Source organism: Gymnodraco acuticeps, unplaced genomic scaffold (genome assembly GCF_902827175.1).
Source record: "Gymnodraco acuticeps unplaced genomic scaffold, fGymAcu1.1, whole genome shotgun sequence".
In the NCBI taxonomy this organism is placed as follows: domain Eukaryota; kingdom Metazoa; phylum Chordata; class Actinopteri; order Perciformes; family Bathydraconidae; genus Gymnodraco; species Gymnodraco acuticeps.
The window spans coordinates 615,001-627,779 of record NW_022992357.1 but is presented as its reverse complement, the minus strand read 5'-3'; the positions used below and the strand labels follow the sequence as shown (position 1 = coordinate 627,779).

At 41.8% G+C, this 12,779-nt stretch overlaps 1 protein-coding gene across 1 annotated transcript in view; it reads left to right on the top strand.

Moving 5' to 3' along the window:
* Positions 1-355: 355 nt before the first annotated feature.
* Positions 356-12,779, top strand: part of kcnk12 (potassium channel, subfamily K, member 12) — a 21,520-nt gene continuing 9,096 nt past the window's right edge. Inside the window, exon 1 of the mRNA XM_034209637.1 lies at positions 356-1,326. Coding sequence (XP_034065528.1) covers positions 987-1,326 — 340 coding nt within the window. The 5' untranslated portion in view covers positions 356-986. The remainder of the gene's footprint in view (positions 1,327-12,779) is intronic.

Here is a 12,779-nt window from a genome sequence, read left to right as displayed (position 1 = left end):
AAATAATTCCATCAGAATACATTTTTTCTGCATGAGGAGTATACTTTTTTATAATTTTCTGATTGTGAATACAGGATTTTTCCTTGGCTCTGTGTTAAAGCTGTTAGACACTTTGCTAAGAAGCATTGTTCAGGAGTGTATTGTTTCTACAATTGTGCCCACGGTGCAGAAAGTGAGTAACAGTTTTCAATTTGTGGAGTATCCTCAGTGCGCATGGCACAAGGCTGCACTCAAGTGGAAATGTAAGCCCTCTGTTATTTGAGGAATACGGAGACACCCCTTCCTTGGAGCCATCTGCACACCCTCAATCGTCTCATTTAATCTACTCTCCTTCTCCAGTAGCGGTGGCATGCTGTAGTCTCCGATTTGTAGCCAAGAGTGATCTCACCGTGCGCTGATAGGATGCAATGTGTCACTATAACGGCCACATGAAAGCTGCAGCTCCACACTTCTCCAGCCTGAGGATAGATGACTTTATCTGAGCGCGGGGACGGGCTTTTCCTGCGGCACATTCATCTGTAACTTGCAGAAATCCGGGCTTCATCGTGGTCTCTTTTGCGGTGGAACATTTTGGTGCAAGGGACAGAGAGGATACTACTGCTGCTTGCATTTGTACAAACAAGCGATCGGCGCGTCCTTTTGGATTCAAGCTGCAGTCCACTTCACAACCAACTGCATTGCCTGAAGAGTAAGATACAAATGTACCTATTATGAAACAATGCGCCGGCGTCTTTTCTGATGAACTCTTTCGTGGAACAACAGACTTTCATCCACAAGTGGAGCGTTTTTCTGCCTTCTAGTTACAGATACAAACATTTTACAACTACAATGGGACAACGTGGTGGGCTAAGTAGAGGAAATGTTGCCTATGGAAGTGCAGCGAGAGTGCAGGGCAGTGACTTCCAGAGGACACCTGCAGACGAGTGAATGCCGTCTCCGATGTGGAGCTTGTCGCTGTCCGACGCGCGCTTGGTGCTGAAATTTGGATGATGTCTGGCCAGCGATTGCAAGGCTGCCGCTCCCTGCACCTCAACGAGGACAACGGCCGCTTCGTGCTGCTCGCCGTCCTCATCGTACTGTACCTGCTGTGCGGCGCTGCGGTCTTCTCGGCCATCGAGAGGCCCTCGGAGCTGCGGGCTCACGGCCGCTGGCACGGGACGCTCCTCAACTTCAGTGAGACCTTCAACATCAGCCTGCAGGAGCTCAACTCCTTCCTGCGGGAGTACGAGGCTGCCATCGCCACCGGGATCCGGGCTGACGCTCTGAGGCCACGATGGGATTTTACAGGAGCATTTTATTTTGTTGGAACTGTGGTGTCGACTATAGGTGGGTGATCATTGCATTCACTGGTGGTTTCCCTGACATTTGCGTCCGTTTGGTTTCAGCCATGGTGTCCTCTAAATACTACAATTAAGTTACTATTAAGTAGGAAGTCTGAGTAGCTGATATAAAAATGTGGGAACTAATGCCCAGATGAAACCACATTCAAGACTAACAAGTTCAAGATTTGACATCATTGTTATTGTGGCTTCTGTTTGTTAAATAATCCTATAATTACTGTCATATCAAAATCAGTGGAGCTGCCATCATTGGCTGCTTTCTTTCCACTGGCTTACATACAGAATAACAGATTAACATTTTAGTTTTTTTCCAGTCATGTGTTACATTTTGGCTGTGAGGGACTCTGGCAACGGGGGCGACATCTTACTCGCCTGCCAGGAACAGCACACTCATCCCTGGCTATAGGACAGCACCCATGGGTGCAGTCTCTTTTTTTTGTTGCCACATTTCCATTCAAACCAACAGGAATGTCAATGAGAAGCCCCTTCTGCTCCCCCTCATTTAACATTTGCTCATGCGATAGGTCAGAAAAGAGCAAGTGTCCCTTGCAGGGCACCCCGAGGGCCAACTGCTGCACTGCATGCCTGATGGCCCCAACACCCAATAATTCCTCTGCCCCCTCACTGAGAGCTGTAGGAGCGACAGTGGGTGAGTGAGTGTGAACGGGTGAACAAGCAAATGAAGACACTCCAGGTATCATTTAAGCTGACAGCTGCTGTCTATCTCTGACCTTGCCCTAAACACACAAACACACACACACACACACACACACACACACACACACACACACACACACACACACACACACACACACACACACACACACACACACACACACACACACACACACACACACACACACACACACACAGACTACATAGTGATAACTTTGCTGTCTCCTATTAATTGAGAACTGTGGCAAGTAGAGCGATAAGGAAAACTAATGGCTCTGCATGGACGCACAGGGAGAATTTGATCCACAGGAGCAGGAAACCTGTCAGAACTGTATAGACCTGTCATGGCTAACCACCTCCTGCGCTCAGATAAACAAATGCAGAGCTCTTTCAGGCAGCCCATGTACTCAGCTCACCCATAGAAGGAAACCACAGCAGCTGTTTATTGCACACGTGTCCGTGGCAGGTTGAAATCCTTTGTGCTCCAGTTATCATGCAGCATGCACACACTCTTCCTACAGACAAGCAAGATCACATAAACTGACTCAGCTGCTTGGAGGGAAAGGGATAACAGGGTGATGTCTCTCTACAGCATTTTTTTTTTTCAAATGATTGTATGGATTTCTCTCTAGATTTCCATCTTGCTTTGATCTACAACCCTCCGGCTCATGTGTTTCTCTTTCTGCATGCTTCAGGGCTGCTGATATGAAAGGGATTTTGGGGTCTCCCCGCTCCCTAACTCTTAATCCGACTGGTATCCCCCTGCACACTCTAGACACTCCTCCCAAACTCTTCTGACTTTGTGATGGCAGAGGCTTTTAATCAGCTATGGCACATTGCTCCCCTTGTGCCTTCCCTTCACAATTTGTCTTTGAAGAATGTGGAGCCCTGGCCGGTAAAGCTTGTTTACCAAGAGTTTGACCACCTTAGGTTGAATTGGTACCGCACTTAGTGTGTTGTTTAACAATTTCAGGAGGTGATGCGGTTTTGGTCTAAACACTTCCACATAACTTGACATTCATCCTCTGCTTCTTTGCAACAAGTCAGTGGGTTCCATCTCCAAGTCCGGTATCCAGTCCCTAGACATTCATGGATAAACATTGACAGGTTAGAAATTTGAGAGCATGTTGGGCATAGCATCTCGGTCAAAATGCAGCCTCACAGCGTAGACTCTCTTGCTGTTGAAATGTTGGATACAAGAGTTTGTTTTTGTCAGCCTCCAACTCTTGGTGCTGTTTTCCTGCCCTACATTTTCACACACAACTTTACTGTTTGCATTCTGACTAAAGAGGGCAAGAGAGTCTGGTCTGTAAACCACATTTCTATTTATAGGAAAGCTATTTATGACCCTAAGGCTGATTGATAACTGCCAATTAGGAGAGCCATCTGTAGCCGTTTGGGGACCTGGAGGTCTGCTGGTAAGATGCTATGATGACATGTTGGAGAATACTTTGTCAAATTGTAAGTGCTTGCACAGGAATTACTTGTCTGAGAATCAAGTGTACTTAGTGATGTCTGTTTGATCTGAGACTTTTAACTTTGTTGGGGTTTAGTGCGGAAACAAGTTAGGTCATGGTTTTGTTCTGCAGATATAATATTCAGGGTTATTTATTCCCAGGGATAGTTTCTGCCGTGCCTCTCTGTGCCCGTGGCAGCCACTGCAGCTTCTGGCTCCATCACACTCATATCCACCCACTCAGAGAAGTCACAAAGGCAGAGAAAGCAGAGAGGACAGTTTAACAAACTCCACAATACAGACCCTCATGCAGCTTGTCCTCTAAATCACGCCTGATTAAACCTCAATGCCGTCCGCAAATTGCAAAACGAGGGTAAATGTCAGGGTTAAGAAAATATAGGATCTGGCCAAAGTATGGCTGTAATGAGCTGTGTTGCAGCACGGTGACAGGGCACTGTGCCCCCAGGATACACTGGGGCAGGCAAAGTCTCTTAAACTACCAATCCAGGGTGATATTTTAATCAAAGTGGCCTCATTCAGCTAATGGTTTATATAGATATTGTAGTGTGTAGTTTATATTGACACTAAGAGAGATGTTAATAGACCATTGTCATTGAGGGATTTATTGCCAGACATGCAATGTAATAATGTAATATAATTTTCTTTAGCATATAATCACCTGAAATTAGGTAGTGTGTTTTTGTTACCTGAATGAACCCTTGTTATGTAACTAGGGAGCACAACAGGATCACAACAGTCAAACCTCATGCGGTGAAAAAACAATGTAAAAACATGATGGAAATATGACTTTTCTGTGATTTCACAGTGTGAGGAAGGTTACATCAGACCTGTGTGGAGCTATGAGGAGAAGTTTTAATTTGAGTTGCCATGTTATTTTTCTTCAGGGGAAACCGAAGATTTAGTGGACGTTGAAATCACATGATTCATCACTTCCCTTTTTCACACTTTGCTTCTAATCATATACCAAGTGTTAAAACCATAGGCTGTATACTGTATATGGTTAAAACGCTGTTGAGATATGTTAATACAAAAATAATCAGGGAATTTTCTTTTATTTAAATAAAAGAAGAATAGTCAATGGAGACCTTAAGGCCAATTGTAGGTTCTCTGTCACGCCAGAAAAGATAAGGGTGGGGGGGTATTCAGTATTCATCAACTAAACCACTTAATGCCACTAAACTCTACACACTGCTCTTTTAGTGCAATTCTTTGATGTGTTTCAAGGTTGCAGTTTTTAGTGCGACATCAAATCGAATTGGAAATTACCCTAAAAATGAAGCATAAAGCTGCATTAATCAATATTTCTATAGGGATCAAATGGGGGGAATGAATCATTTGTGGTTCAGCTAGCACACTGTTTTGGTCAAATGGACCACTTCACTTTTGTTCACTTTCACTTCTCTCATCTGTGTCATTTCATGAAACAAAAGCAACTTGTTTTCTAACAGCAGACACACAAAGTTCACGTCTAGCATTTGAGCAGAAAAAGAGCCACTTATTTCCCACAGAAGTTGACCAAAACAGAGCTAAAAGTAGAGTGAATATTGAGCTTATTCTTCATAAATGCTATTCTTCCATGTCTGCTAGATGGTTACTATTGGCTCATGCATTAACTGTGTAAACCTTATGTTTGAATATTATGTGAATGTTTAGAGCCTGTCCTGATGCCTCCATTTTGCCTCTGAAACATTATAAAGAATGACAAATATTATCCTCATAAACTTTACTGTAGAGTTGCATTGTGGCAATGTGCACCCTTCAGGTAGCTGATTCTCCTTTCAGTATGAAATGGACTCAGCAGCTTGTGGGTGGGAGTATATCAATCTCTATACAACAAACTCATCTAGCTAAAATAATAGACCGTTTATAACCTCCGAACATAGTACAAGAACAAAACTTCCGTTGAGCCAAACTTCGACCAGTAATGCTACGAGAGCACTTTTGAGTTTGAAATATTGTGCTCTGTCAGTTAAGATTTTGCAGTACAAGCCAAGTCATGGTGCCAAAATGCATAACTTTGCAGTATTTGCCCAGATGTGGTCAGGATGTCAAGTTTTTGACCAAATTGAATTTACTTTTCTAGCTGCTATATCAGGTCAAATAGGTGTCACCCCACTGTGAACCACAACTCAATATAGTGTCTTACTAAAGATGTTACATGATCAGCAGTGATACACCAGAGCCCTGTTAATGAAGAATGGCTCTGACCTCCAATACAAAAGGCCAAAGAGGACAGGCACTGCATTATTTGTTGCTTCTGTTTTCACCTTTGCAAAATATAACTATCTTGTACTCTCAACGCAAAAAGCACCAGTTTGCTGCACATAACATAGTCTGACAATGCCAATCGTTACATGTGTACACAGCACCATTCACAGTGACATATAGGCCGTGCATTTAACCCATGCTATTCTTAGGATGGCAGCCATTTTGGGGCAGTATTGGGGGCCGGTGCCTTGGACAACGGCCCCTTCGGCAGTGCCCAGGAGGGGAAGTGGCTTGAGCCAGTGAATAACTTTGGTAACAGAAAAAGGCTACGTGTTGAAAATGTCATGAATATGAAGAAAGATTTTGAAAAATTGTTATTAACTATGTCGTTCCCCTACGTGTGAGTAAACTATTAGGCTTAATGGTTTGTTTTATCTTCCAATTTAAAAAGTGCTGATCTGGCTGTAGAGTCTTATTGAGGAACACTCGAGAGGCCATTACACGCTTGTATGACCAGGGCCCGTGTATCTGGGAAGAAACTGAAAACCAAATCGGTTCTCCGTTCTGTAATTCACGAGTCTCTGAGGTTCCAAGACAATGTCACCTCGGACTGGCTGAGCACGCATTTGGCATTTAAGCAGTTTGAAATGTCACCAAAAGACTGTGTGGATTGCTGAAAGCAGGCAGAGTTTTTGCTCTGATGTCGTGGACGTATTTAGATAAACTGCTCGGTGCCACCTCGTTTGGACAAAACCATCTGTGTTGTTGTTACTGTCAGTGTATGTTGTGAGTGTGCTTACAGGAGGAGGGTGGGAAAGGTTTACAATCTGTGAACGAGGACTCATCGATGCACAGCCATGCTTGTTCTTGCCGTCTGTCTCTCACTCCGGCAGTGTATCAGACAGCGCTGACTCCTGTCCAACATCCATCTCATATTTGACTGTTCATTACCACAATGCACTCACCTGTTTGGATTCACCCAGTCAATCATTATGATGGTTTCTCCCGGGCAACATTGCAATTATGTTATAAAATAGAGAATGCTCACATTACACAAGCAGTGCATTACACAATGACATGAAGGTCACTTCAGTTAGTTTTACAGAAGCATTTGAAGCTGGTCAGTATGACTCTGTATTCGTTGCCTCGTCCCTGCTGCGGGCCTTTTCCCTCTCTTCTCTTTAGATCCCCTGCTCCGCTCTGTGAAATCACAGACTCAGAGGAAATGTCACTGTCAAAAAGGGAAAACCGAGGGCCTACAGTCACATGAAAGGCGCCGGGGGTCTCTGTAGATTCTGTGCAGTCCAGATGCTCAGAACAGAAATGGTGTCCCCAATGAGAAGTCAGTTCCACTACTGCTGCTCAGACGCTCCAGGAGACTAATAGAGTCTTCTGTTCGGCTTTAATTGACTCACTGTGCATTTATTTATTCCTGCTTTAAAGCTGCCCTTATCAATACTTTAAGAGTAACATTGTAAAAAAGGATTGTGTGAAAATGGAAAAGGTGTCACTATTGATGCCAAACCCAGAATATTCTGCATTTCAGCTTCTTTGGTCTCGTTAAGGTCCATGGCAACAGCTTAACTACTCACTGGCTCTCCCTCAACTTGTTTTAGTAGCAGCAGGAAGCTGTTTTCAAAGTCATTCACAATAGTCTTAAAGCTCCACCATTTTTTAACCATGAATATCTGCAAAAAATTCACTTTCAAGTGGACCAAAGTGGTTGACTAACAGACGAAACAAACGACCAATATTCCCAACCCTAGAAAAATCCTCTACATCAAAGGCATCACTTGAAAGAGATGTTTATAAGGGCCAAGCAAACTATTTGAAAAAAAGAGAGAACTGTTATATTAATAAATAATAAAGAGGAAGTGAAAAATAAACATAGGAAGAAATCAAAGAATTTTATTCTCCAAATGCAACATTTTAAAAGATCTTCCTATTTGTTTATTATGGCTTGTCTTAGTAACAACATGATTAAATAACATAAATTCCAAAAAAACATCCGTCAAAGATAATGTATATCAAAAAAATAATTTGGATCACACAAATGCTCGAAAAACATGTTAACGTTATCCCACCATTAGTCTGCCCCTCTCCCTGTTCCTCTCTGTTTGTGTGTAGCATTGGCTCCAATAAAACCTCTCTTACTTAACGGCTGCCGTGCAGGATGCTGTACACACCTCTGCACTCTGTCACAGCGGGTCATAAATCTGCCCGACTTGCTAAGGCGAGTGTTCGCCTGAACACTCGCAGTAACTCACAGTAACTCACTGACTCAAGTCATCATGGCCAAGTGATTCCAAGATCATTTTAGAGGACACAGCAGATCTGCTGGCTTCCTCTTCCTCATGAAACTGATTAGCATTTCACTGATTCTGCTCTTTGCACCGGCCAAGACAAAAGGAAAATAAACTCTTTGCACTCCGCAGTCCTCTGACCTGCTTCCTATCAAGACTTATTCCAACAGCCATTTCAAATGATATTCTACTTTGATAAACATCAGTTTCTCTGACAACCCAATTTGCACTGGTGCTGACGTCAATGCTGACTTGCTGCTATGAGGGGTTTAAACTTTCCCCATAAGCAGAAAAAGTCCTTCTCTTGAAACTTTTGGATTGGTTGGGAACCTTTGACGCAGTAACAACCCAGAAAACAATACTCACCACGTTGCTGAAAACCTGCATAGCAGATTCCCCTTCCTGCACCATGCAGAGCATCTATCTGCATCTCGGGGATATGTATATAAACAGTTAACCATGTTAATAAGCTAACAGCAAGTTGGCGAACAGCGGGATTTGGCAGCCGTCCATATGTCTCTGTGTGAGGGAGGGGCTGCCTGTTTGAGAGCGAGAGACAGAGGAAGATATGCTGCACTATTGCATCTTTGATCTGCCTGAATGCAAATAACATGCTGAATTAATATCATTGCAAAAATAGTTCAATTTCAGATTTAAAATCAACATCCTCATACCTGATCTGAAAATCATGAAACTCGACTTTTCTAGAATGAGAGAAAAAATGACTTGCTCTGAGCCTGACCTTGAATCAATAAGATGCTTGATCATGATGATTAGATTATGAGATCAGAAAAATGACAGTGCACTACGTAATCCATCAAGCTTGAGAAATGATTGGCGGCGGGAGTGTTTGCATATTACACATCTGCCTTTGTGAGAAATGACAGGCAATTCAAACACTCAAGCTTGTTGAAAACTAGAAACTACATGCAGTGCCGGCCACTCGTGTTGAATTTCGTACCACAATCTGTTTGGATTAGTGGAAACAGCACTCTGTATTCCTTGCTTTATTTCAGCACCACCATTATCAGTGAATCCACGCTGGCCGCCATGTAGACCAACTGGACTTCAGCCAGAACAAGAATATAAATCATCCAACAGACCTACTTCTCCAACACTTAACCTATTATTTGCCACTTGGACACATTAACTTGTCATACATTTTGATTTTGAAATAGTGATTACCTTTCGGAAAGCTCCACAGCTGAAAGTGTTGAATTGCATATTTTGTCATTATGCCAGCGTTCACAAATGATTCAGCTACGTCCAGGCAGGTAGCCTCTGGCAGAGTCTCAGACACTTAGTGGACACATTGAGTAAAACATGATTTAATTGTGAGCAACAGAGTATTGTCTCTTCATTTCTCGAAGGCAGCTTGCTGTGGTTTGTCTATGTATGACTGGATCATTATTGCAGCTGTCAATGGGTTAGCAGTCCCTGACAGGAATCAGGTTTCAGCCTTAGATTTAAGGGACTTGTGCTCTCCCATTATCAGTAATGAAAAACCATTAAATTGAATATCTGCTGAGCCTCAAGCCTTCATTTCATGCTGGCTTCTGATTTGACTGTTTCCATGCGATGGCAAAAATCCGAAGACATGAAGTACGTTTAATGTAGCGTTACTATGATACTGTATGAGCACCAAATCTGTCACGCTAATCTGAGGGCGATAGTGTTTCAAAAGATCAACCTGGACAGGTGTGTTTACCTTTGGGAATAATACAAGAGGGCTCTATGTAGCTAAGCTTTTACTCAAACATTGATTCTGCAAGATAATAGGAAACACAAGGACATTCAGTCTTTAGATCATTCAGGGAGAAGCTATTCATCTGATGAGAGAATGACTCCTCAGTCACATGAAAGGACAAAATCGTCCTTTCGTACCGTTTGCAGATAGACAAGGAAGCCTCATTAATCTTTATTCTAATTTTGCTTATTGAAGCTCTACAGTACCTCCCCTGCATAAAAGTGGACAGTTCAAGTCTTTTAGGTTCTTTCAATATTCAGAGAAGATGAAAAACAGATCGAAAACTGAAGAAACATGTGATAAGTGTTGGCGCGGTTCCAAAGACATTGCAGCATTTATTTTGACAATAAATCGATGCAGACAGCGGCGGACTCATCAATCCTCCTGGCTTTCTTTGCCAGAGAATTAAGAACTGAGATGCAATCGAAAACACACACTCAATTCAGTTACGGTGGAGCCAAATCAATCACATAATCAGAAAAATACGGTATTTTAGGCGGTGCTCTACTGAACAGGTTTGTGTTGCTCTGCAGACCTTGTTATTTCTAACCATGTGTTACTCTTGCATCTCCCTTTGATTGTTGTTGTAAATGTCTATTTCTAAATATTTCTCAGACATGTGTTACACAAAACACTCATTATCAATGCTTTGACAGAACAGATACCATTAACGTGTCGCCTATATTGTGTGTGGGGGAGCTTGATGTGAAATTCAAAGCCACGTTGTTCTGCTTCAGGGCCCCCAACAGATACATTGCTGCGTGCGTAGGCTTTGGTGTTTCATTAATATGACCTTTGTTTTAAGGTAAGACGCTACGGGGAGAAACATTTGCTTTCATGCAACGGTGCACTTCCAGTGTTTCAGTCTTTTGGAAAGAAAACACCAAAATGCACATTTAGGATGTATTTTTTTCAAAATGTTTAGTATTTGCATGTGTAGTCCTCATCTGATTTTACCAAAAGCTATCATAATGCATTTTGCTTATTTAAATATAACATTTAAGAAAACTTTCCAGTTTTATTGCTATATCTATTTTAAAAGATTTTACAGAGGGTCTGTTCGTATATTATTTATAACCTGATTTATAGAACATTTAACTGGGAACAATGTGGGGGAAATGGCTTTATCCTTAAGTTTTGATAGTATTTTTAGATTTATGATGAGTTGAGTTGTATATAAAAAAGATTTACAGTAGGTTTGCCGTAAAACCATTTGACAATACATTTGAGCAAAATTAAAAGATTATCTTGGACCTGTCTCTATCCAATGTTCAGATTCAGATCATTTATTAAAATGAACACTGATCTATTAAGATATTGCCTCTTTTGTATATTTCAACAAAAAATACGAAGAGATACTGTCTTAATAGTTATTAATACTGGGATTTTCATTACGATATGCATTAGTTAACATTTCAACCTCATTCACCTGTAGTGTCTGCCCTTTACTTGTGCATGCAGTGTGCAGACACAACAACATCGCTGCATCTCAATGATGTATGTGACCTATTCTATCATCTGTTTTTTGTAAAACTGGCAGCATATTGTGAATGTTCCTATTATTATACAGTCTGCCAGTAATCCTGGCAGCTCCTCAGCAGATGGTGTGGTGATGATGTGTCAGGTCTGGCCATGTCGCTGCTTCCTCAGCCCTCTGTCATCTCCACAGACCCCCACCACGCAACCCCATGACAAAAGATTTCCTGTTCGTCATAGAAACACAGTCATCATAGGGACATGGTGCTTTCTGCTGCTGCTTCTATCAGGCCAATTTAAGAGTATTCCCACTATGGGACACGGTTTGTTTGAATGGGAGCTCAGTAACTTGGGACACAGGGAGGCAATGGAAGGCTGAGATTTGATTTTTGGTTTTCAGAACAGTCACATAATGAATCTTTGGGTCCGTTTTCAGGTCCTCTGGGAGTGGGGTGGGGGGATGTTATCCTCAATGACCCAGAGTGACCTTCAGATTTAATTGTGCTCAGAGAGACAGGTGAATGGACAGCAGATGTCCTTCACTCAAAGACGGGCACATGACTGAGTGCTTTTATGGTTGCCCTTTATTCCCATATCCATTAGGAGCTCTTGCCCATTCTAGCTTGCTCCCTTGTATATATATGCATTTGTGTTCTTCTTTAGTAGTTTTGTAGATTAGTTCCAACGGTCCTTAATTATCGGCTCCACTCACTCACACTAAAAGCAACCTTGACAAACATGAGATGGAAATGTGGTCGGATTTAGTTGGCCTTTGGAGGCTATTTATAAGGAAGGTTAATCAATATGTCTGTTTCAAGATACTTCGTTAAAAGTTGTCAATTTGTCATTGCTTACAGCTTCAAGGCTTTACTGCACATAGATCAATTCCTTTATCTAAATGTACTTAGCAATTGATGAACAAATATTATATCTTATATGGCAGTTGGACAATTCACAAATGTTTCCTTTTAGGAAAGATGTGCAAAAACAGCCATTTTAATGGATAAGTTAAGTATTTTATATCACAGTTTCCCATCTAAAAACTCAAAATAATCGACCATTTTTTAATGTTGTCACTGTAGCCACAAAGTAAACTGTACACTACAAAACTACAGTGTCCTGTTTTAGAAAATGTTGTTATCAATACAGTTAAACTTTATATATGGGATCGATTTATTTGAGCCACTTGGGGGTAGCATAAACAAAATGTAATCTGTTTTAGTTTATATGGCAAAAATACTTTCTAACAGTGACTTATTTAAACATCCAACAGACACAGAGCAACATTATAATATCATTGAATTCCTCTCTCCTGCCCCCTGGCAATGTGAGTACAATATTAACTTTCTTTTACCTCTTTTTTTTGGGTCTGCTCGTACACGTACTGCGATAAAATAGCATGATTTAATATGTTGCCGGAGGAAATGTCACGCTGCCAGCAGAGGAGAGTTCGAACAGTTTATGGTTTTAGATTTAAATGCTGCTGCAAACTCATTTTGCTGCAGACTCTGACTCAGAGTGGCTCTTTGGTGTAAAATGATGATCAAGCGAGT